Source organism: Tachysurus vachellii, chromosome 6, assembly GCF_030014155.1.
Source record: "Tachysurus vachellii isolate PV-2020 chromosome 6, HZAU_Pvac_v1, whole genome shotgun sequence".
In the NCBI taxonomy this organism is placed as follows: domain Eukaryota; kingdom Metazoa; phylum Chordata; class Actinopteri; order Siluriformes; family Bagridae; genus Tachysurus; species Tachysurus vachellii.
In genome coordinates this window covers 7,742,421-7,769,970 of record NC_083465.1, presented here as the reverse complement: position 1 = coordinate 7,769,970, position 27,550 = coordinate 7,742,421, and the positions used below count along the sequence as shown (strand labels likewise).

General features: G+C 37.5%; 1 protein-coding gene across 2 annotated transcripts in view; it reads right to left on the bottom strand.

The window, feature by feature from the left end:
• Positions 1-5,731: 5,731 nt before the first annotated feature.
• Positions 5,732-27,550, bottom strand: part of LOC132847061 (signal-induced proliferation-associated 1-like protein 2) — a 117,185-nt gene continuing 95,366 nt past the window's right edge. The window contains exons 16-20 of one of the 2 annotated variants that reach the window (XM_060871984.1): positions 24,947-25,166; positions 15,201-15,332; positions 8,390-8,498; positions 8,012-8,093; positions 5,732-7,233 (exon numbers count right to left, since the gene is read on the bottom strand). In XM_060871984.1, coding sequence (XP_060727967.1) covers positions 7,078-7,233; positions 8,012-8,093; positions 8,390-8,498; positions 15,201-15,332; positions 24,947-25,166 — 699 coding nt within the window. In that variant the 3' untranslated portion in view covers positions 5,732-7,077. Of the gene's footprint in view, positions 7,234-8,011; positions 8,094-8,389; positions 8,499-15,200; positions 15,333-21,058; positions 21,219-24,946; positions 25,167-27,550 lie in introns of those variants that run through there. The other variant, XM_060871985.1, reaches the window with a different exon arrangement.

Sequence of the window (27,550 nt, the reverse complement as noted above, 5' to 3'; positions counted from 1 at the left end):
CAAGGGACAGGTGTGCAGAGGCGGGGCAGAAAAGACAAGGGCAGGGCAGACACGTGAACATGAAACATAAACAAAAGGCACATGGCCAAAGTCCAGGCAGAGTCCTGACAATAATAATATTCGATGGAATTGTGTGATTCTAATTTTATAGGAAGAGTTTGAACAGGACCCTTTTCTATTCTAAAATAGCAATGCCGCTGTGCATAAGGAAAGATTTTTTGTGGAAGAACTTGACTGGTCTGCAGAAAGCAAAGGCTTAATCCCAGCTAAATACCTCTGGTGGGAATTTAAATGCAGACCTTGAGCCAAAAACATCACCAAACACCAATGACTTGTACTTACACTATATGGACAAAAGTATTGGGACGCACCCTTCTTTAGAATAGAAAAAAGGCACTTCCAAAACTGTGGCAATAAAGATGAAAATATAATTAATGTATTTACAAATTGTATTTCCATCTCTGTTGCAACAGTTTTGGAAGTGTCTAAATTGACTACCCATATGAACAAGTCATTGGTGTTTGGTTTAAGTTTTTGGCTCAAGGTCTGTATTTAAATTCCCACCAGATGTATTCAGCTGGGATTAAGCCTTTGCTTTCTGCAGACCAGTCAAGTTCTTCCACACTGACTGAATCAATCAATTCTTTTTGAACCTTGCCTTATACACAGAGGCATTTTCATGTTAGAAGAGAAAAGGGGCCTGTCAAAACAGTTAAAAAATTAGAAGCATGCACACAATTCAATAGAATATCATTATATGCTTATACATTAAGATTTGTAGTCATGGAAATTACTAAAGTAGTCAAAACTGTTCTTAAAGGGGAGTGTCCCAATACCTTTGGCAATATAGTGTAACAATATTTTTAATTTGTGCTGTCAGACTCATTACTGATATGTATTCAATTAGGATTATTCACTCTCACTCACTCATTTTCTACCGCTTATCTGAACTACCTCGGGTCACGGGGAGCCTGTGCCTATCTCAGGCCAACCCATCGCAGGGCACACACACACTCTCATTCACTCACGCAATCACACACACTACGGACAATTTTCCAGAGATGCCAATCAACCTACTGTACCAAGCATGTCTTTGGACCAGGGGAGGAAACCGGAGTACCCGGAGGAAACCCCCGAGGCACGGGGAGAACATGCAAACTCCACACACACAAGGCGGAGGCGGGAATCGAACCCCCAACCCTGGAGTTGTGAGGCGAACGTGCTAACCACTAAGCCACCGTGCCCCCCAGGATTATTCAATAAATACATTTTTGCCAACACTTTGCCTCCTCCATGCTACTCTTTCCCCTGCCGTTTAGCTTATAGAACTGTTTTCTCTTTACAGGATCTGTACCTCAGGTATGAGAGTATATGCTAATAACAGACTGATAACACACTTACAGTACCAGGCAAGACTTCAGGAGGTTTCCAGACTTTTCCCTCATAAATAAAGGTAGACCTTTGAGAGCTGTAGCTTTTCTTTGAGCAAGCACATCAGAAGCCTGAAAGACACAGAAAAGGTTTTATGCATGTTATGTTCAACCAAAAGCTTAGGGCTTACACCTTTAAAAGGCCAGTATTATGCTCATTCACAGGGTACACATTTTACAATATGTTTACATGATTTGACACTAAATTACTTAACAAGCTGCTAAATAATTACTTAATCAAGTTGGTCTAGGATGGTCTTTATTTCATCTCCATAGGCTCCACCACGTGATCGGTACAACATGATCATATTTGGTGCATATTCATCCAAAGAAGACAAAAAGGTACTCTTCAGGTTGGTTTGTGTAATTCTGTAAAACTCGGCACAGAACTTAAAACACACACAGTGAACAGTAAGAATTAAGACTACACAAGTTAATCTTTACATAATAAAGTACCCTTCTTTGCAGTGGCTGTAAAAACAGGATTTGTTTTGAGCACTTCTGCTGATAACAATTCAGCAAGCTCTTTTGACAATGACTCATCAATGTGGCTTTCATACTTTCTTATAATATCCCTGATTGATTGTTTTGCTGTATACCTAGATAATGAAACAATATCACACATCCAACTTAATATCTCCTGAATTGCACTTTTTGAAACATACAAAATTGTCTGCATGTAAAGGATCAATGATGCAAGTTTGTGCTCTAGAGCACTATACTCTACAGGCTCTAAATACACATTTATTTCATGTTCAGAAGGAACTGCAGGAACAGTGACATCAGTAACATTTGACTGCGGATTCTGCATAAAATCTTCTGACTCTTCAGCTCTTCATTGCTTCCCAAACAACCAGTTTGCAATGTAACAGAAGAAATAAAATCTTCAAAACCTTCAGATTTATGCAATCCAAGATATGTGGCTAATAAAAGTTGAAAGGAAATTTGTTGTCAGCTCACAATATTTAAAAGGACAATTGACTGTGTCATGCCTCCTCAAATGATTTCTGAGATGGTTTAAAAACTGGGATGGCTGACAAACATCTATGAAATCACATAACTCACATGAAAAATTAAAGTTGTCAGTAACTGCAGTGTGTTTGTGTGATCTTGTCAAATGTGTTTTTAATGCACCTATAGTTTTAAATGTGCATATGCAGTCAGTATACAAGCAAGGATGCTGCCAGGATTGCCCTTGATAGTGCCAAAGCCTGTTGTGTTTCAAGAGGACCCCTCTGCTACTGTGGGCAAATTTGCAATGCACTGCATTCCAAACCTGTGAAAAGAAAAATCAAAAGAATTTTGACATGTGCAGTGTTACATTCCAACTAAATTGATATTAATTTTAGTTTAGAACACAATATAAATATTACATACAAAAAATGAGAATATACATTGAATCACATTCGAAGCAAAATAATAATGCCAAATTACATTTAACTAGTTAAATGGTGTTAAGAAGAGCTACGCTAAAAAAAACTAAGCTCCTGAAATACTAGACATTTGTGATAATTCAACATGATATATTTTCTGTTTTAGACCGGATGTTATGTAAAGCATGTTATGTTGTACATCTATGATCAGAAATAACCACACAGTTAACAAGGTTAAGAATACCCTATAACTTACTCAAATGTAAAATGTTGTTTTTCCCCTCTATTTAACAATACTAACTTACAATAGTGAATAGACGAATTTCCTTCTTGATTGTGTGACGGTATTCACTCAGGTAGATCGCATTTTCCCCCATGTAGTGCTCTGTTTCGTAGCTGGATGATCAATAATCACGTGTTTAGCATTAACGTTAGCCAAAACTGATTTACACAAACCAAAACGGTGAAATGAAACTGACCAGCTGGCAAAGGATTCTGCTTGGTCTTAAAGCCTTCCTCTAACACAAATCAAGCAAAGATTTATCCAAAAATAAAGATTCATTCAGCATTTGTAATTAACATTAGGCACATGACTGTGTTTCATATGGCTTTCGTATGCTTCTCTGATTAAATAGTAGAAATTCTATTAACTCCACCCACAACACACAATTTAAATACAATTTATTATAATAACTATAACTTACACAATAAAATCGTGTATTTTGATACATTTCATTCAAATTTTACAAAAGATTTCTGAACATGACCTTCAAATGAAGCTGATTGGAAAATATCATTGCATTCCTTAAAATAGCCTTTCCAAAACACAACTTTACATTATACGTTAAGCATTTGTGTAATTCATTTAGGTTATTTTCGATAATAAAACTAAAAGAAAGTCCTGCTAGAACAGTTTGTGTTATTGTGTGTGGAAGCTGTGCTCTCTTTTCTTGGAGGCTTTTGTTAGAATTTTTGCTGCTGGTGTGGGAAATTTTCTTGAAAGAGTGAAGTAGGGAGAAGGTAAAGGAAAGTATATGGTATAGGGTAGTTAAACATTATACAGTACGGTAAGCAGGCCATTAAGTTTGTGGAGGCTCCAGAAGAACACAGGTAAAGTCATGAATATGGAAAAGTAAAATACACATACATTTAAATAAAATAACACACGCTTAGGAATAAAAACACATACATACACAGGAATAAAACTCAATGCTGAGCATGAACTTTAAAAAAGAATAATATATAAAAATCACTTGTTTGTGTAATAAGGTTTAACAACACATTAAGATTTTGAGTTCTTCTGTTAACACACCATGGAGCTTGAGTGGCTTGTGTGCTTCTGGATAAGGATGAGCCTGAGTAGTAAAAGTAGAAGCCTGGGTAGAGAAATCAACCCTCTGAGCAGCAGATGAGTCAATGAATAGACCATGACTCTCCAAATCTTTAGTGTAAAGAATAATGATTTCATGAATCTCATAGATTCAGTGCATTTCATTAAGCACTTACAGCCCTTGTTCACATGAAAAGGCCCTTTACATTCAGTACATTCATTTAATAAGAAACTGTTAGCAACAGCACTAAAGGCTATCTTAAGAAACAGGACAGTGGAAGGAAAGAGAACTACAGTATATAGGAAAGAATGTTGGTAAACTTCCAAAGGTCAAAGGAGAACATAAATACTCATTTCAGAATGAGAGTTGTGTTGGAAAAAGGCTCAGAGAAAGAATAAAGATTACAGCACAGAAGATGACTTATAAACACCATTGCCTGATGATGTAGGAATGAGCCTATAGCCTGATGAATTGGGAATGGGCCTATAAGTTGATAATGGAAAATATAGGTATATTTAGGTATAACAAGGTATACAGGTAAAGCAGAGACCATTTAGAGACAATGGAAAATTTCTGAATGCCACTGAATGAGTACATGAGCTGAATTTTAGTAAGGAGAAAGTGGGAGTGGAAAAAAGGAGAAATGTCTGAACTGTATATAAGGCCAGAGAAGCCAGCGGTATTTCGGTGCAAGTAACGTCTACTGGACAAACTTGTATCTCTGGTACCAGCTGGTTAGTTTGCTGTCTTTGTAACTGGCAATAAACCTACCTCAACTGAATCCAGTCTTCGTGAGTTTGGCTGATTGGATCATTTCTTCTGTGAACTTCAACTTAGAATTATTGTTTAAACTTATAGTCAGATTGCAGAGCTAGCCTGGGTAAATGTAGGTTTGAGACAAGTTTCTCTTACACTGGAATTGATAACCATGCAACAGGATATTTTTTCTTTTTGATTGTAAGTTAATATTTGTAATACCTATTTTTCATTCTTTGTGTTTGAGTTCTACTGTTAATTTGGAAAGGGGTTGGTAGAGAGGGGGCTGGTTTTTTTTTGGTCATGTTTTCTCCTGTTTGTTAGTAAGGGAGTTAGTGTATTTTGTTGTAATTCTTGTTTAATTTTTTTTTGTGTGTAGCTTATTTAGTTTATTCCTAATTAGTTAGATGGGTTATGTTTATTGTTTTGGCCTGAGCCCCTCTTAAAGTTCGCAAACTCAGACTATTTTTTTTTAATTCTCGGAATGTAACAAGGCCAGCTTGCCAAAGATTTATAAACCTTTGAATGAAAATTTGAATGAAATTCTATGAAAAAAAACAAAGCCAATTTTGAGCTTCCATACCAGGAAAACCATAGTTCTGATCACTTAGACACATAAAAAGCAGCAAACAACAAACCAGGAGGAACAAATTCTAGGGGAAGTAGCATTTAATAAAAATAATAAGTATAATAATAATTTATATATATAATTTGTACACTGAATGCTGAAACATAGGGACAATGATAAAGCTAAAGAGCTAGTGAGGCTGTTATATTTGACTTGTAAGTCTACCTAATTCCTTTTTTATGAAACATACAGAGAAATCAAAACAGACAGTAATAGACAGAAATGTGTTTTATTTGATATAAATGGTAGAAACAATTAAAAAAAAGGTTGACCGTTCATACAACATGGCTAATTGTGAAATCGTAAGTCCATCTAAACAGATTCCCCCATTTGTAAGTATATTTATGTCAGTTGAAAAGATGAAAAAATATGTCTAAAAATATTAAAGTATACAGTGACAGTAAGCACCAGGCACCTATTCATTAGGAAATTCAATACCAAACCAGTGCTTTTCAATCTTTCACCATTAATCTATCAACAATTAGCTACCTCTAAAATAGCAATCTGTATAAACTACCAAAATTGTAATTACATTCAACATTTTCTAAAAACAGAAGAATCTAACTAACAAAATCAACAACAACAAAACAACCGACCAGAAAATATAGCAGCATCCAAATGTTGGAATAGAAAAGAGAAAAAATTATACTCAACACAGCCCTGATGAAACATCCACATTTCACTCCAGCCTTATCAGAGCCTCTTCAATTCCAAGTTCAAAAGCAAATATATCTTTATAAATGAAATAAACAAAATTAGGTTAAATAACCATGAATAGCTGTTAGACACAAGCCAATTCAACTGAGGTACAAATATAATACACATTTTGGCATTGTGAGTTTGGTTCACTGTCTCACAGAGTAATGAAAACTCTATAAAAACCACTGATGTAACAAAAAATACACAGAGACACAGACAGGCACACACTGGAATTTAGTGAGCCAGAGACAGGTTCATATTCATGTGCACACTGCAGATAATGATAAATCAAATAAGAGATAAATAATTTATATAAACACGCCTAGCCTTTTTTAGGCATAAGAATTAAATACTAAACATTTGCAAATGTAATAGGAACTACATCACTTCTACTACATCATTGCTTGGACGTATCTCATATCTATGGTTATAAACCATTATTAATCTTTTTTCTTAAAAAATGCATATAAAATGATCCAAATTTATGACAGTGCTAGTGCCATAACAGCAGCACTTCATCTTACAATGCTGAATGTCAACAAAAAAACAAAGAAAATAAAGGGTCAGATATATGAATAATCTGGCACGGAAAAGTAGGTCTTAAGTGAATTACATTCATTTTCTTTTTCATTTAAATTTCCAAGCATTTACCTTTACTAATTGAACAGTATAAATAATGTCTCTTTCCAAACCCTCATTCCATTTTGCATTTTTAGGAAATCCAGCAGTCTGTTAGAATAGACACAAAGTGCTCAGCTTCAGCTTAACTACCCTGCCAACAAGTTCTCTTTAACATTTGAACAGTCACACTTATACACACACTTATAGGGTCACCTATTTACTTAACTAAGACATTAGGCTCAGTTGTCCTCAGGGGTCTTCTCAATAGTATTAAAGAACCATTCTGTGAATTTCCTGAGTTGGGTAGCTGCTGTTTGACTCGCCTCCTGCAGACGGATATTATCTTGTCGAAGATGTTGTACCTCCACCTGCAAGACGGCTTTATCCTCTTTCTCCTAAGTTAAATCAGCAAGATACATTCATGACAACCAAGAATAAGTCTAGAGAATGTAAAGTACATAAATGGTTTAAGTAATAATTGTGTAGAAACAATAAAATTCCTCACAAAAAATTCCTCACTCCTGCAACACACTACACCATGATCATAATTAGATTTAAAAAAAGGTTAAATGGTTACAATGCTACTTTAAAATGTTTGGGGACTCCAGCAAACCTTTGTGAGAGCCATTTTCCCCTAAGGAAGGAACTGTGAAAATTCCTTGGACAGTGCATCCAGGAAGTCACAAAAGAACCTGGAGGTGAACTAAGCCATTTAATATAGGACTCTATAATGTCCTATACAACTTTGTGGCAACATTTTGAGAAACATTAGGCATGAGTCAAACACCTGAGGATAAATGTCCTCAAACCAAATACAGAGTATGAGTTCTTTCTTGTTTGGTAATAAATTGCCTGGAGCATAAGGTAATGATTAGACTTTCTTCTAGCGTATGAACATTATTAGCAGTAATTATGTGAGGGGGAAAAAGCAAGCAAGCAGCATTTTAATACCAGTATAGCCAAATTGGCAATTTGATTTATAATAAACTAGCATTAGGCAAGGGGGGAAGCACATGCCATGCAATGCCAATAGTTTAGAATGGTAGGTTGAAGTCATAAGCTGCATAGGATAAATCTGAATGCTAAAATATCCCAGGTACAGACTAGTCAAGTAGAGCAAATCAACAGTTCCTGATGTTTCTCAATAGTACCAAAACAGTGAATTTTTCTCACCTTTCTTAAGTCATGTTGGAGCTGCTTCAAGATGTCTTCTAGTTGGTTGACTTTACCAGTCAGAGTGGCAGATGAGCCATTTCTAATGAATAGCACAATTGCCATGTCAATCATAACCCCATTCTCAGAAAAAAAATGCTTGCAGGAGCATGCCAGACAACAAATAATATTCTTCTGAATAAAAGCTAACGGCTATAAAGTAACATTTTATTTTCTTCTTTTACATTATTTATTTTCTTTTACAGTATTTATTTGCCATTCTATTAAATTTTGCAACTTTTGTAACTGGTAAGGCTTTTCGACAAATTTGTTTATATAACTGCTATTTATTAATAATTACATTTAATGCATACAGAAAACCTGCAGCGAAAAACTCACCCAGGCTGTAGTATAGCTCCTTCCACTACAGTGAGGGGCTCTTGAGTGATCTTTACAGGTTTAGCTCCTTGCCTGTCAGTCATGTTGTAGACAGAATCCATATTCTGATCTATCAGCAAAATACACACATAATGTGCTTTTTGTGTTTTATAATTGAAAACAGCAGACTTATATTTGACACAGACTATATTTTTCGACTTTGGGATATTGGCTGTCACTATTTGATCACTTGTTAGAGAAACAGATGAAGGATGATTTCTTATCCTTTTTTGGTGACGTTGCCTCAAACAAATGTTCAAATGCAATATATAGGTGACAGTGATTCCAGCTTCTTTCAGCAAGCACAGTGGGAAAATATGAGTTAAAAAATCAGATTTTACATATAGATTTTGCACTGAGTTTAGAACTCTAGTTTCTGAATCTTGTCATTTGTCAGAAATAGATGCTTTACATTGTCATGACTAACAAGAATTTTTCAAATACTTCAGTGATGCTCTGCCATAATTTCTTTCAGCATAGCACCTAGTCATAATTGGCCTAATTTAATCATGAAAATCTATAGAAAAGGCCTGAAAGCTGAGAATTTGTGTAAACCTTCTAGTTGCAATGAGTTGTCCCACAATATTACCCACATTCCACAATATTCAGGTTCTGTCTATTCTCCAAGATGAACAAAATGTAGAGACATTCTCTTTTAGTAAGCTATCAAAAAATTTGTTTATACTGAATCCACAGCCAGCTCATTTGATCTGAAGCTAGTACTGTAACTATTACTAACCAGTAGTTTAATGTACTGTGTTAAACAGAAATGTGGATTAAACCAAATGAGTAGCTAGCATTCAATTCAATTAAATTTTATTTGTAAAGCACTTTTTACAGTGGATGTTGTCTTTAAGAACCATTAGACAAATATTAATATATAAAATAAAAATTACAAAAATTAAATTAAATGTAAAAGTATATATAAAAAATTTAATTAACATGCAAGCCTGAGTCAATGGTGGCAAGGAAAAAACTCCTGAAGATGATATGAGGAAGAATCCTTGAGAGAAACCAAAAGGGAAACCATCCTTATTTGGGTGACATCGGAGAGTGAGAATATACACAATGCCCTTTCTACAACTGTTTATAGTCAAGTAGAATTGAGCAACCAAGTGCTAAGTCAGCACCTGGATATACCCTGTTATATACATCAGCCTTGTCAAACAGGCAGGTAAGAAGATATCACAGATACTGTATTTATGATCATGTAGGCTTCAAACAAAAACCAGGACATAAGTTTAACATGTTTGAAGTTTATTATACTAACATAACATGGTGCCAAGAATATTGTCGTACAGAGTCAATTTAAATAATTTTATTTACATATCTTCAGGGCCTTTTTCTAAAATCCTCTGTGAACTTGCAGATTTCAAACCTAACTGTTTCTCTAGACTAATCATTAATTGTTGGAAACTTTAATACCAATTTTGATCATTCAAAAAAACCATCTGAGAGCAGCAGTTTTGTACATCCTAGATTCAGTAGTGGTTAAACATTGAAATTGTTTAACCAATTTCAAGAAATTGTGCAGTACCACCAAGTAAGGTAAAAAACAGTACTAATAATTACATGTATGTAGTCTAAGTATCTTAGCAGATTTCAAAATGTTATATATAATGTCATATTGCAGTTGTGGTCTGCAGTAAGTTTGTATTACAGTTAGGTAGAAACTATTCTTAAGCCTACTGGTTCTTGATTGGATACTCTAGTACCCCCTGTCAGACAGCATTTTGTTGAATTAGTTGCATGTTGGTTGACTGGGGTCAATTGTGATTTTGCAAGCATTGGAAGGAATTTTGCAGGCTGGACTAATGTCCACGGTGATCTCTTTGTTCTTGCTAATGTTGTGGCAGTGGTTATCTCTGAACCACTAAGACAGCATTCTCACCTCATATCTGCAGGAATGGGTGCTTCACAGCAACCATGTGAAGCACCCATGCTCAGAGTCAGAGTAGTTAAGTAAACGTTACCAATTCTGACCACCTGTAGTCTGTTCATCAGAAAGTCACAAATCCAACTGCAATCCTAAGTATAGCTTTGCCATGAGTTTAGATGGGATGATGGTGTTGAAGGCAGACCTGTAATCAATAAACAGCATTCTTGCATAAATGTTTCTTTGTCCAGGTCTTTGAGAATGCTGTGTAGTGCTAGAATGATTTCATGATCTCTTGGTTTTTTATTCTGTATGTGAATGGGAAAGGGTTTATTGTGTCTGGCAAGGTGAAACATATGTGGTTTTTAACAAGTTGTTCAAAGCACTTAATGATGATGGAAGTCAGTGATGCGGTAGTCATTCAGGCAGCATATAGCGTATTTCTTAGCGACGGAGACAATGTTAAAGGTCTTGTTAAAGTATGTGGGGATCACAGCCTAAGGGAGAGAGTGAAGATGTCTGTAAAAATCTCCAATTATCAGCTGGCACATTGAGAATATGACCCTGAATTACAGACATCAGATTTTATTACAGTGCAGAAATTGTGCAACAACAAGAACCTGCAGCAGATAGTCAGGAAAGCAGAGAAGATCAATTGAGTCTCTCTCGCCTATATCACTGACATTTATGCCACATGCTGTATCTGCAAAGCCAAAACAAACTTTTCGTCCTCTTTCCATCTAGAAAAAGGTGCTGAAGCATTCGGGCCCACACGACCAGACTGTGTATCAGCTTCTTTCCACAATCCATCAGACTCCCCAACAACTGAACTGTATTGAGCAAACACACACAGACTCAACTGTGTGCATTGCACTGATCTACACCAAATAAACAATCATTTAATATATATCCATGTCAACAGCTGTTTAAGTCCTTAGCTCTGTCTTTTTCTATGTAGCTCGGTTTTTGTTCTATGTAGCACCATGGTCTTGGAGACACATTGTCTCATTGCATTGTGCACTGCATCAGCTACATATGGTTGAAATGAAAATAAAAGCTTCTTGACTTGACTTGACTTGAATACCATCAGGACCTGGCCTGCCCTGAGCAAACTGAGCACATCAGACAGGGAGATGGTTAAAGTAAAGTTCTTTCCATCGTTTGTTTGACTGCAGTGAAGGTGTTTCTGTCCTCAGACTGAACATAGAATGTGTTCAATTCTTCAAGTAGAGAGGCTGATATACCCATATCAAAGATTTTTTCAAATCTTTGAAAAATTACGTAATCATTGTCTGTGACTGTGTATTCGTTCATGACACAGTCTATCTATCATAGTGAAACTGCGAGGTGAAACTCCCAGTTCATAATGGTAGTGTCTAGCCATGTCTCAGTGAAGGCAAATACACAGCAGTTTCTGATGTCTTGCTGAAGTGTAATCCGAATATCAAGTTGTCCATTTTGTTAACCAGTTATTGAATATTTGCTAGATGAATACTCTGCAGAGGTCTTTCAAACCTCCACGTCCGAGTATTCGTCTAGCAAATGTTCAATCACTGGTTATTCACAGAATCCTGGCATGTTTCCCTCTCTTGCTCTTCTTTCTCTTACTCCAGCACGGATGTACACATAGAGACAGATGCTAGCCGACAAGGCTGCGGCCGCTCAAGTTTGCATGTGAGTTGTGTGAGTCATTCGAAAAGTCCATTTATAAAGATGATATGATGTCTAAAAGTGTTTTCAGGTTGTATTGAATTATTCATAATGAGATATTTACAAAAAGAATTACAATAATAACATGGAAAAAGCACAAAAAGGTGTAGAGATTGTGAAGAGTCTAATTTTATTTAGACTTGAATCAGTTGCTGCTTGCACTCTGCACACAATGTACAGTGATCACAAGCATGCCTCATATTTTGTCTCTTTGTCTCACTCTCTAACTGTCAAGCTACAGTACACATCCTACTCCTGAAATACCAGTTACCCAGCTCTTTGAACCTGCCTAATCCATCCTCATGTCCTACTTCTGGTTGTAGCCTTAACACTTGGAGGCCACACACTGCTGCTAAAGATGATCCCAAATGGACTACCTTGGAGATACATTTGACTGCTGTGGATTGTAATTGCTCTTGGAAACCATAGGGATGCCTTCAAATTGCTGTTGTTGTGGTTTTATACTCAGTTTTAGGCTTGGTGCTCCATAATTTAACACATGCTGACAGGCATGAAGGAATAATGCACTTGACTAATTGTGTACAGTTATAAAGTATTAAGGACATTTTCACAACAACAATATACAGTGTCACCCAACTAAATATATGTTCCCTTTTGAGACTGATTCCTATCAAGGCATTTTACTTTTGGGTTCTCAAAAGTTTTAGGCTGTGAGTATGAGTAATAACCACAGCAAGAAACATGGTCATGAAAGCAGTTCAGAGTAGTTTTGGCACTGTGGTCAGGGGCCAAGTTGGCCTCCTGGAAAAGGAAATCAGCATCTCCATAAAGTAGATGTCAGCAGATGGAAGCATGAAGTGCTCTAAAATCGCTTTGTAGACAGCTGCATTGACTTTGGACTTAATAATGGACCAATGGTGGACCAACAGCAGCAGATGACATCACTGACTGTGGACACCACACTGGAATCCAAGCAGCTTGGATTCTGTAACTGTAATCTTTTTCTCCAGACTCTGGGAAATTGAGTTGAAAATGGAATGCAAAATTTACCTTCATCTGAAAAAATGACTTTGGACCACTGAGTAATGCTCCAGTTCTTCTTCTTCTCCTTAGCCCAGGTAAGACACTTCTGACATTGTCTCTGGTTCAGGAGTGGCTTGACACTATGTAGCCACTGAATGTGACACTTGTAGCCCATTCCTAGACACGTCTGTGTGGTGGCTCTCAATGCACTGACTCCAGCCTCAGTCCACTTCTTGAAGTTCTCCCCCAAATTCTTGAATCGGCTTCACTTGACAATATTCTGAAGGCTAAAATCATCCCTGTGCTTGTGCACCTTTTCCTACCACACCTTGCATTTTCCATGAATATGCTTTGATACAGCATTCTGTGAATGCTAACCATCCTTATGGAGAGTGTCAATGATTTTCTTCTAGACAACTGTCAAGTCAGCAGTCTTCCCCAAGATTGTGTTAGTGTGTACTGAACCTGACTGGGAGAGTCATACAAAGTGATTTTTTCAAAGTGGAAATGACATATTTCAATGTTTTGAGATATGGCTTTTCAATGCTTTTGAGCTGTAGGTCAAAATTATCAAAATGAAAATATCAGTAATTACACACACACACACACACACACACACACACACACACACACACACACATATATATATATATATATATATATACTGTATAATTACTATAACACCTCTTTGAACTTTATATTTACATACAATAAGCAGAGTACAGTATCAATTCATATGGGAGGAGCTAATATATAGGTTAGGAAAGAAAATTCACAGAATGTGGTTTTAATGTCTGATTCTGGAATAGGTTTGCCCTTCCATATTTGAGTTCCTTCCATATGAATTGATACTCTGATCATTGTATGTAAATATAAAGTTCAAAGACATGTGAGAGGAGAAAACGTGAAGATCTTGCGTAAGACCTTTACCAACTGATCTCATCTGATCTCTCTTTTTGTTGCTATACCATCTGAATCCTATGCCAGAAACTCTTCCATGTCACTTAACTGACCCTGAAACTCTGTACACATTTTACTATCTGTGTGTCTTGTATTTTCTGTGTATAATTACTATAAATAGGCTAAAATTTGAGACACTACTCAGGATTGAAACTGACCACTGACAAGCCAGAATTAAAAGAATAATACTTTTTAATTTTGTTTTATTAAACCCTCTTAAAAGTAAATAAATGTCAGTAAAAACCATTGAACTTACAATTATTCTGTTAGTTCAAGGGTTTTTACTGGCAGTTATTCTGACAGTAAAAACCCTTGAACTAACAGAATAACTGTTTAGGTTCTATGTATATATAAACACTGAAATTTTATCCTTTTACTACCTTAATTAAATGTTTGTTAAACAAAATAGTATTATATTCAGATAATTTGTTGAATATTAGAATGAGATATAAGGTTATACAGTTACATGGACATAACCTTTGACTGCACATATAATTAGTAAGACTTCTGAACTACTGATCAATAAAGGTCATGAGTTCAAATCCCACCACTGCCAAGCCGCCACTGTTGGGTTATTGACCCTCACACTGTAAAACGCTCTCGATAAGGGGCATCTGCCTGATGCTGTAAATTTAAGTAGTGCAATCTTACACATGGTCCTACAGTCTCAATAATTTAGAAGCAAATGACAGCATTTGCTGGCAAATAAACTAAATGTTGGCAGCTTTTATTTTCTTTTTTTCCCTAACACTGTTAGGTGACTATTCATTCATTCATTCATCTTCTACTGCTTATCCGAACGGTCACGGGGACCGTTCTCCTGTGCCTATCTCATCGGGCATCAAAGCAGGATACACCCTGGACGGAGTGCCAACCCATCGCAGGGCACACACACACTCATTCACTCACGCAATCACACACTAGGGACAATTTTCCAGAGATCTGTTAGGTGACTATTTTAACAAAAATTGCTCATAATTCCATACAGTTTCTAATCACATAATTTCTATTAGCTGACTATTTTATATATATAGTGAAAAATTACGATATTTAAAATATATATATAGTGGTTACACTGATATTTGAAAACAGTGATTACCCTCTATATAAAGTGAAGGGCTTGCAGAGCTACAAACTTAAAGTACTAGTACTATGCTGTAATTTTTAACACCACCACATTTAATTAGAATGCTGCAGTTGCATTCTAGATTTTTCCACACACATTTAGACTTCCACACCTACCTTCAAAGGCACGTGCAACATCAACAAGATGGGACCAGTCCAGACCTTTTGCAGTGTCCGGAAGGGGCAGAAGTCCTGGATCAGTAAGCTTTGACCTGTCTGCCAAGGAGCCATCAGAAAACCAGATTTCATCTAAGAACACACACACACACACACACACACACACACACACACACACACACACAAACACAAACACTCAGCTCAATGACTTTCATTTACTACACACTTACACTGACTGCCACTCCACCTCACAGCATAGGCCTCTCTTTATCACTTATCAGTTATAAGATGAACTGCTGAAATCAACCATTTTTATGTATGTCCACATCAGAGGCAGCAATGGCAGACATGACTTACCTGCTAAAGAAATGTTAAAATGTGAAATATGTTGACTTCATGAAATAAATGAAGGTTGGGCAACTGAAGTGATCCCAGCAGGAGCCACAAATGTTTCTGCAGTACAAATATAATAACTAGAAGACTTACAAGACATACATACAAAGTTTGATGTTAGCTTGACAAAGCCTGCTAAACATGCTAAAAATGTTTTTAAAAAATCACAATATTTTCATGTCACTGATTTCAAAGTGTTGAAATGGAATGGATACAAATAAGTAATATATAAATACGCAATATTTAATAGAAAAGTAACTAGATTTATAAAGTCCGTCGCAACAAACTTTGATGTTGGCGAGGCAAGTATTTGCAAAGGCCTGTGCTTTTTGGAGGCAAGTGGACATAAGGGTCATTGTTACTTTTGGAGGCAAGGTGACATAAAACTTATGAAATCTAGTGGAGCGCTAGGGTGCCAAAACATTTGGAGGCAAGTGGAGACGAGCATGTGATGTCATCAGAATACCCGCGAGGCAGTTCCCCTCATTGTTCTGAGTGTTTTGATATGTCACATGTCCATGTTGTAAAAAGTTTTTTGATTTTGCATATATTGGGGGCGGGGCTGCGGCACAAACAAAAGGCCAGTCAGTACACCAATTTAAAACTTTGTTCAGAGTATCACCCTAAAGGAGCTGGCCAAGTTTGGTGTAGATCGTTTGAAAGCTTGCCGAGTTATAAACTTCCAAAGTTTATAATGGGAGTCTATGGGAAAAAAGGCCATTTTGAGACCCGGTACCGGAAGTACCAGTACTCGGATCGCTTAGAAAAAATCGCTTATTCGAATTTGGTGAATTTCTAATTTCGAATTTCCTTCGCTTCCTCTGGTCCATGTTGAGTGTGGTACACACCATGTCACCAGACAACACAGTGACTACCTGGAGCCCTATATATAGGCCCACTGACTGATTACAAGATTGTAGACACCTGTGATGCTAATTAGTGGACACACCTTGAATTAACATGTCCCTTTGGTCACCTCTTTTCTAGGGGTACCATCATTTTTGTGTAGGCCTGTTCCATGAGTTTATTTTTTTAAAATAATTCCGTTGAAGCATGGTTGAAAAGCAATGTCCAACTTTCATCGACTGGTTAACATTCATAGAATTTTTATTTATTATTACTTTTGTCAGATTAAAGTTTTTTCTGTGACTGTTGTGAGGTTTTTCTTTCATTGACCGAAGGGTACCAACAATTTTGTCCACGTGTGTATCTATTTTACACTTGTAATGTCTATTTTGCCCACCAGATGTCATCTGATCAACCAACAACAGGCCACACACACACACACACACACACACACACACACCCCACTCAAAAAAATGGCATAATTTCATGTGAATAAAACTTATTTTACACTCCTTATGTTTTTTATTATACTTAATTTATGAACGATAAACCTTATGAAATGATGCCATGTTTTTGAGTAAAATAATCAGAAATTATTAAATATTATTTTGGATAACCACTGACTGATAAATGTCAAACATTAGCATATCTCCAGGCCAAAGCTGACTGATGCAACTAAATTTATAAATAAGAGAGAGGAAACAAATTTGATTTGCAAAACACGTGTTTTATTTTTGAACTTCTAGAAATATAAACGTGTGTGTGTGTGTGTGTGTGTGTGAAATGTTTACAAATGTGTAGCCTTTGTTTTGTCTGGAGGCCAACTGAAATGCAATGCCCAATGCTTTGAACAGTGTTTGACTGTGTGTGTGTGTGAAGCTTGTTGGTAGATCAGATTTTGCCACCAGCTGGACAAATGCATATAGCAAGTGTGAAATATTTACAAATGAGTAGATTTTGTTTTGTCTGGAGGCCTAATGAATTGCAATGCCCAATGCTTGTGTGTGTGTGTGTGTGTGTGTGTGTAGTATAATTTCGGTAGATCATATTTTGCCCTCTGCTAGGTAAAGGCATATCAAAAGTGTGAAATATTTACAAATGCTTGGCTTTTTTTTTCTGGAGGCCTAATGAAATGCAATGCCCAATTTGTGTGTGTGTGTGTTTGTGTGTTCATGTGTGTGTGTGTGTGTGTGGTGTGTGTGTGTGTTTTGGGTGTGTGTGTTAGTGGACATTTTATGTGTGCATTTTTGTGTCTGTATGTATGTTCATTGCACTGAAAAGGGCAAAAGTGTGACCTATTGCCCCACTAAATGTGGCCGGGTCAAAATGACCCAGGAGGATCCAAAACCATAGCATATACTGGTCTGAACACATAGTTCAAAAAACATATACAAAATTAATTTTACTTGCAAAGTTCATAATTTGGAACAATCCTGGTAAATTTCAGGCAAATGTGTGGAAGAAAATCCAAGTTATGACACATTAAACTTTCTAAACCTTCCAGCAGGGGTCAGATTGACCCAAGGAAAATATCAGGGTTAAAAGAATGATGTCTGCTGTAATACAGTTATAAAGACCATCTAATTGGCACAGGAGGAGGTGTTGCAATTATCTGTAATCATAATCTATGCATCACACAAAAGCTTAGAAATAACATACACTATACTGGCAAACGTTTTGGTCACCCCTCCAAATCATTGTATTCAGGTGTTCCTATTACTTCCATAGGCACAGGTGTATAAAATCAAGCACCTAGTCATGCAGACTACTTCTACATACATTTGTTAAAGAATGGTTTGTTCTCAAGGAGCTCAGTCAATTCAAACATGGTACCATGATAGATGTGCAATCAGTCCATTCTTGAAATTTCCTCAATACTGAATATTCCATGGTCACCTGTTAGTGGTATTATAACAAAGTGGAAACAATTGGGAATAACAGCAACTCATCCACAAAGTGGTAGGCCAGATAAAATTATAGAGCGGCTAAGGCGCACAGTGCAAACCCCAACTTTCTGCAGAGTCAATAGCTACAGACCTCCAAACTTCATGTGGCCTGCAGATTAGCTCAAGAACAGTGTGTAGAGAGCTTCATGGATTGGGTTTTGGCTGAGCAGCTGTATGCAAGCCTTACGTCACCAAGTGCAACTGCCACTGGACTCTAGAGCAGTGGAGACGTGTTCTCAGGAGTGATGAATCATGCTTCTGTGTCTGGCAATCCGAGGGACAAATCTGGGTTTGGCAGTTGCCAGGAGAACAGTATTTGCCTGAATGCATTGTGCCAAGTGTAAAGTTTGGTGGAGGAGGATTAAGGTGTGGGGTTGTTTTTCAGGGGTTGGGCTTGGCCCCTTAGTTCCAGTGAAAGAAACACTTAATGCTTTAGCATGCCAAGATATTTTAAACAATTTCATGCTTCCAACATTGTGAGAACAGTTTGGGGATGGCCTCTTCCTGTTCCAACATGACTGCGCACCAGTGCACAAAGCAAACTCCATAAAGACATGGATGAGCTAGTTTGGTGTGGAGGAACTTAACTGGCCTGCACAGAGTCCTAAGATCCACCCGATAGAACACCCTTGGGATAAATTAAAGAGGATACTGCGAGCCAGGCCTTCTCATCCAACATCAGTGCCTGATCTCAGAAATGCGCTTCTGGAGGAATGGCCAAAAATTCACACTCTTAAATCACTCAAAAGCACACTCCTAAATCTTGAGGAAAGCCTTTGAAGAACATTTGAAGCTGTTATAGCTGTAAAGGTTAGGCCAACTCCATATTAAACTCTATGGATTAAGAATGGAATGCCATTAAGGTTCATGTGCATGTAAAGGCAGACGTACCAAAACTTTTGGCAATATAGTGTATGTCACAAAAACCTACTCTTATATACTCTAAAATAATTCCTCTAATTATTATGTACAGACACACCTGAGCTTATTCAGAATTACACTGTGAATTTTTGGATTACAACCTAAACCTGGTTCTTTAGACCAAGCATTAGTTGTTAGAAACTTTCGTATAAATTTTGATATTCAGCAGGGGTTAATCAGAATGTAATATGACTCACTGATAATGGTGATCACAATCTTGATAAACATCAAACATACATCACAGGCAACTGTTAATCAGTTGATGCAACTGTTAATTAGTCAATGTTCTGCTACATCCTAGATAATGTAGCTTTTTTAATAATTAGAAAAAAAAGCACACCAGTATAACAATCACACGCACATAAAAACAGACCATTCAGAAATTAGAAAATAAATGGCATCACACTACATTGGAAAACATAAAAACAGAGCAAAAACCTCCTGAGCTAGAGAAAATAAAAGTGCTGCTTGATCAGTGTATCTTTCCACCCTAACAGAAAAAAACAAAAATAATCATTGACTCTTATTCAATATACAGTGTTCAATAAGAAATAACGATTGTTTTTGTTATTTGTGCAAAAAACTAGTAAGTAGACCACCATAGTAACATGTACACCAGTCATACGTGAAGACGTCATGAATATTTTCAATAATAGACTATAATTTGAAAAACAAATTGCTAACTAACACTAGACAACAATATAACTATGTAAAATCAACCATTTCTCTCCTTTGTGAGACCAATCTAATTAATTCCTCATCAAAATGAACATTTGTACTACATCCCTTAACTAAATGTTTCTTCAAACAGATTATGCTAGAAACTGGTATGTATATAGCCACTAAAAATAATCAGTTGTTCCCCCATCCCTTAACTAAATGTTTCTTCAAACAGATTATGCTAGAAACTGGTATGTATATAGCCACTAAAAATAATCAGTTGTTCCCCTAGCCTAGCTGTGTACATAAATCTTTTAAACTAGCAGATTACTGAAAAAGCTCTTATCAAACGCTGTTTCTCTGACACTGTCAGCTGTCCAACTAAATTCCAATATCAATATCTTGATCTCCAAGATCCTAAAAAAAGAAGGTTGCAGCACAGTAGTCATGCTTACACCTATAAGATAGCACTGGTTAAAGCGATAAATAACCTACTATTGACTTCTGATAAGGTCTGTGTCTCAATAATTGTGTTGCTTTATCGTAGTGCTGCTTTTGACACTATTAATCATAGTATTCTCCTCGATAATATAAAATGTTATTGGAGTAAAGGGAATGGCCCTCTACTGGCTCAAGTCTTATTTGACTGGTTGTTATCAGTTTGTAGATGTAAATGGTGACCTCTCTATGCATACTATGGTGTGAGTTAAGTTTATTTTCTTCCTTCTATTTAATTCTAACAAGACAGAAGTGCTTGTACTAGGATCACATACAAATAAAAGTAAGCTTTCTGGATGGACTACCTATTTCATCATGTACAGCAATAAAGTTCATCATGTTCATCAATATTTCATCATGTACAACCATGGCATGATTATTTACCCCAGTATTTCATTTGAAGCTCATGTAAATAATATTATTAGGATAGCATTCTATCATATCATAAATATTGCTAAGATATGAAATATAATGTCACTACAGAGATATTACTATGGAGAAAATATAGTTCATAATGTTGACATCATTTATGCCATACTGTCTGTAAGATCCAGTAGGTGCTGCATGAACAGGGACCACAGTTTACCTCTAGGGTCTTGGCCGGTTTCATGGAAAAGTTGGGGGTGAATGTCAGCCTTATCTCCAGGTACCACCCCAAGTCCAACGTCCAAGTCGAGTGGGAAAACCAGGAGATAAGCCACTTCATCCACTCATTCTGTAGTAGTAACCCGGGGGACTGGTCCCAGGTCCTGCCCTGGGCAGAGTATGCACAGAACTCCCTGCATCACTCAGCTACACAGCTCACCCCTTTTCAATGTGTTTTGCGTTATCAACCACCTCTGTTTCCCTGGGACACCAACCGTACTGACACTAATCTGAGTTTCACACAAACCACCCAGAGTGCCCTGGTCCTCGCTCTAGGATGCCTTTTGGGTTTAACCAAACACGACTCTACTTCCCATCACACATCGCACAGTAATTGAAAGACAATGCACATAACAAGTATATTTTGCACAGAAAAACAAGTATATATTTTAGAAAATAAGAAATGTGGTTTAACCTCTTTTTCCTATGATTTGACTCCTTACCCCAGCTTTTTGTACTATCAGAATCAGTATCAGAAAAAGCTTTATTACGCACACAAGGAAAATGTTTTAGTGTCATACCCTTCCAGTACACAAAAGCAACAAGATGAGAATACAAAAAATACAGATATGTAAAAAAAATGAAATAAATAAATAATTAATTAATTATTTGTTTATTTAGTTCCACCAAAATGTTTGCATAGTTAATTAATAGGTAAAACCTACTTTTATAAACTCAACATGTTGGAATGGCAAAATCCAAGCCTCAAACACAATGAGATATTGTTGTGTGAACTTGCTGTGCATAAAATGAATGCCCTCAAGCATCAAAGAACTGAAGCACCTCCAAAGACATGTGAATGGCTGAAAGCATCTTTAGAAATCATTACATCAAGTTATAGTTTTTAAATGTGTTTTTACATGTTACTGAATTATAGTCTGTAGTTCAGGTTTTCCACCTGCTTTTCTGAATGTTGGATTATTTTTGAGATAAAATGACTATACAATGAAATTTTTTTTTTCTTGTCAATTGAGGCTACTTGTTTATTTATAGACGTTGGTGAGTACCAACAAAATTTTTATCCAGCCCCTGATATATAGAACTGGAGAAGAGTGTAGTTTCTTTTTTTCATATCAGTACATTACTAGGAAAACTAAGAGACAGGAATCTATTTCACACTGTGGTCCCTTTAAATGGGGTGCAATGAATTGTCTGATCAAAGTGCCTTTACTTATATTAATGCTACTAATGTGAAAGTCCATGTTTTGTGAATAGCAAAATGCAAAATAAAATGTACACATTTTAGCCCTGCCATTTTTACACCGTTTTAACAGCCTGATAAAATTTTTGACCTTTACTAGGGTCATATATTTTTCATATCTGTTTTAAATTCTATTTGACACCCATTTCATTCACCAATTGAATCATGTGCTCCTTCAGTGAAGTCAACCAAGGAACAGGCCTGCACAGGTTAGAGACAGAACACTGGGAAGGTAGGATAGATACGTAGGCTCTTAGGGAGTTTAAGACGGACGGTTACTGGGTTGAGTATCCTGGAGATGGGAAACGGTCCGACAAATCGAGGAGTGAGCTTGGGCAGGACCCCTTGATAGGAAGGTCTTTGGATAGCCATACCTTTTAGGTGATGCGGTAACTAGGTGCCAGGTGCCGCTTGTTGTTGGCCAAACTGGCATAGTTCTGGGAGGACTTAAGAAGAACCTCACGGGCTCTGTTCCAGGTGCGACGACAAAGCTTGACAAGGGCAAGAGCAGAGGGGACAGAAGCCTTGAATTCTTGGGAAGAAAAAAGGGATGGTTGGTATCCATAAGCGGCTTATAATGGAAACATGCCTGTGGCTAAGGAGGACAGGGAGTTGTGGGCTTACTCCACTTATTCCAACTTGGCGGACCAGGACTCAGGTTGCTCGGCACAAAAGATGTGAAAACTTCACTACAAATCTTGATATACTTCTGTAAAGCTGCTTTGAGACAATGTGAATTGTTAAAAGTGCTATTTAAATAATTTGAATTTGAATTTGAATCTGAAATTGCTGCACTCAACCTGACCATTGGTCTGGTGGTGCAATGCAGACGTCAGGCTGACTGAGGCTCCCAGTAGTCAACAAATCTCTCACCAAAATCCAGATGTGAACTGGGCCCTTGATCAGAGACAATGTCCCTATTGAAGCCATGCTGTCAAAAGACATGCTGGAGGAGGAACTGGGCAGTCTCCTTTTGTGTAGAGAGCTTATTCAAGGAAATGAGGTGCGCCAGCTTAGAAAAACGATCCATCACCGAGAGACTGGTGGTCTGGCTGGCTGAGGAGGGTAGTCCAATAATAAAATCACGAGCCAAGGTGCGTGAAACAGTGCATGACACACCAGGGTGAAAACGCAGAGGTGAACTGTAACACCCCTGGAGAACTTAGGAGCACAGATTGTTAGGAAAGAAAAGTCAGGTTGCCTAGATGTGGCCTGTTGGACACTCATCTCGATGTCCAGTTGGAGGATACGAATAGTAACTGAAGTGGGAAGGACATTTTTGGTGCTAATTTCGTCTTCATCTGGGGAGTGTTAGCTTGAGAGGGCATCAGGTTTACCATACATGGACCCTGGGCAATAGGTCAAGGTAAAGTTAAAACGACTGAAGAAGAGACCCTAGCGACCTTGCCGTGCGTTCAGGCTAGGAACAGCTTTTGGCTGTTCTGAGGTATTCCAGGTTGCAGTGAGTTGGATAGCTTTGGTTTTCTGTTTTTTGAATACCATCCAGGTTAGTAACTGGACATCCCTTTCGGACAGTTCTGGACCACTTGTGTTATACACAAGACAAACTGAAATTGATTTGGCTGTAAAAACTGGCTCTATACCGTTGTCCTTGTCCAACCCCAGTATGTATATATACATATATAAAATAGTAAAAGGGATCAAATAAAATTAAGTATGACCATTACATGTATGTGATAAAATCCATGCCCAAGTTCTAAGTTTACTTTGATTGGATTAGACATTTTGGTGTTGGCCTAGACTGAAAGGGTTAAAACCCTATGAAATGCGCTTCTAGAGGACCCTATGACTGAGGTGAGTCAAACTGAGTCGACTGAGTCACCAGATTATCTGCATAAAAACTGGTTCACACAAAGGCTTTGATGCCAGCCTTGCACCACCATGAACCACCGCTTCACAATATACCACTGGGCATGCCTGCACTTCATTCAACCTTCTCTGTCACTCCAAACTCTATCAGACCTCCAGCAAGTCAACACAGCCAGGGAACTTCTGTTCAGAAATGACAACAAGGGATTCCTCATCCAAATGAAAATACAAATGCAATTATAATACCTCCATATTATCAGTGAACTGGTGTAATGCAAAGCTTAAAGGACTTCTTAAGGAAAATGGTTAAATCGTCAACAGATAAACTGAAAGTTGTTCAAGCCATGGTCTGAGAATACATACATAATACAGTGTTCGAAGCTTTCATTAATCCTATGTATGAAATCCTCTAATGTTGACCTGTGATTGCATGTGTGTTTTTGTTTACATGTAACATTAGATTTGGTTTATTAGATTAGTATTGTCTTGAAGGAAATTGTGATGTTTCATGCTTACAAATGAGTGTTTTAAGGTGCCAATCTTATTAATATGCTTTTAAAATAGTTTTTTTTTGGCTATATTTAAGATATTATTGCTGTTGCTCACAGAGATAATATACCATGCACAACTAATATATACACAGTTCAACTTATGACTAGACAAATAGTTGATCAGCTGTGGCAGAAATAAGTTTGCAAAATTTCCCGCAGTTCAATTTCTGTATTTATATACATATATACATACAAACATAAATATAGCTAAAAGTTAGGTGATAATAGGTAAAAAGAGATAAAGAGAGTACTCACTCCGGAAGTTGGAAACAGTCTGGCTGCGGCCAATCCGAGAGGGGAGAGTGTTGTGGTAAGGTGGAGTGCTGCTGAACAATATATCATTTGGTAGCACCTGGTCAAGCACTGAACTACGGGAGCTGGCATAGGATGAGCCTTTGCGATTACTGCACAGACTCTCTTCTGACAGAGTGCGGTACAGTACACGGCAAGGAAGTGGAATTTCAGAGACCAAAGCCTGATTAAAGACAGACAGATATAACATACATAAGAAGTTGAATTAACTACACAGAAAGGGGTCATGGAAAAGATGCCTACAATGGTAGCTGGTCAGTCAGACAACCCATAATACAAGCAGCTGAGTTATGAACCAGACAGTGATTGATGGTGATGGTGGAATGTAAAAGTGATGTGTAGGCAGTGGTACATATGAAACTTGTCATTCAAAATTGAGAGGGCTGCATTGAGGGCTATAAGTGCTTATGATCATAACGTAAGGATAATTTGCATTTAAGACAAACAAATGAGGCAGATATGTTTTTTGGGCATGTTTAATATAATACACGGACTTTAATCATTATCACACAGGTTCAGGTAAGTAACATTTACATTACAAAAACATTTTTTTTACTGTTCAACATGTTTCATATCCCACTGTGTGACATCTTCAGATAACTTCAGTTTTACCTTCTGTAATAGAAAATGTTGTGAATAACAAAAATGAACATTGAACATTCTGTACCAATACGCTCATACCCCAAAAACTAGGAACAGCAAAAAAGTAACAAAGGGTAACTGAACTGTTTCCAGTTGCTGAGGCTGCAGGCGTGTGGAAACTAGCGGAGACTAACAGCGTCACCATTGCACTGCTTGTGCAACGACAAGGCCATTGCACTGCTCAAGATTAGAGGAAGTCTCGCACAGTGGAAGACACACACACATAATTACGAACCTTTGGTCCAGCACCATGTATAAATAGAGAACTGCCTTACGTCCAACAAACTCACTCTGTTCAGGCTTAGGTTGGGACAGACTGACTTCACACTTGCAAGTGTATTGAATAAAGAAGTCTGATATTCCACAGGACTCTGCTGCGTTCTTCTCTGCAACTTAGGGAAAAGTTCACTTGAACTATTATCTCTGATTAACAGAATAGAATTTCCTTGACACTTCCAACAAATCCACCCACAGTTCCCCTTGCCCTAATAGACACTGGGTACACCATCAAACTGATCCTCCATCAGCTCATGGAAGATCTCAACCTCTTTACCATGATTAAAGTGGTGGACAATTACATCACACACCAGACTTTTTTGCATTTTTTGGGGCCAAAAACACTACAGATTGGACTGCTTAACATTGAGAAAATAACCGTTTGTCCTCTCATCCATGGCAAACCCCATCACACTGGGATTCCCCTGGCTACACCTTCACAACCCTTAAGTTTCAGGAAAGCAGAAAGAATGATCCCTCGCTGGTCATATAATTGTGTACAAAAGAAACATGTTATACCATGACCATCAAGAGCCCTGAACCCATGACCACAGTAACCATCCCCAATGAGTATGAGGAGCTAAATGCTGTGTTTGACAAAGAACATGCCACCAAACTGCCTCCCCACAGGCTATAGGACTGTATCATTAAGTTACTGCCCAACACCTCTCCTTTGCAGAGCCAAGTATACCCATTGTCCCTTCCAGAAACCCAAGCAATAGAAAAATACATCAAGGAGGTGGCTGGCTTCATCCATGCATCGACTACAGGGGACTCAATGCTATCATGGTCTGGTATCCCCACTCCCCCTGGTGCCACCTGCCCTAGATCAACTCAGATAGGCCCCCATTTTTACCAAGATTGACCTTTGAAATGCATATAACCTGGTCAGAATCTGTGAGAATCAGCCCAAGAATCTTTCACCCAGTTAAAACAGAAATTTACCATGACACCAATTCTACACCATCCTGACCCTGACAAACCTTTCATAGTCAAAGTCATAGACACCGGCAGTTTAATTGAATGAATTTAATTGAATGATTGAATGATAAAAGGGATGTCTTAGAGAGGCAGTCTCTCAGAAGTAAATATGGGCAGAGGCTCTCTAAACTGTGAAAGAGTGCATACATAGATTGTGGAATACTTTAAAAACAATGTTCCTCAACGTTAAATTGCATAGGCTTTGCAAATCTCATCAACTACATTGCATAACATCATCAAAAGTTTCAGAGGAACTGGAGAAATTTCTGCATATGGGACAAGGCCGAAGACCTTTATTAAATGCCCATGGTCTATGGGCCCTCAGACAACACTGCATCACTCATCCACATGATTGTTTCAATGACATTAGTAAATGGGCCCAAAAATACTTCCAGAAACCACTGTATGTAAACACAATCCACCGTGCCATCTGCAGGTGCAACTAAAGATCTATCATGCAAAAAGGAAGCCATATGTGAACATGATCCAGAAGCACTGTCATGTCCTGTGGGCCATTTAAAATAGACTGTTTCAAAGTAGAAATGTGTTCTATAGTCAAACAAATTGAAATTTAACATTCTTATTAAAAATCACGGATGCCATGTCCTCTGGGTATATCTCTGATGGTACAGGGTGCATAAGTGCAAA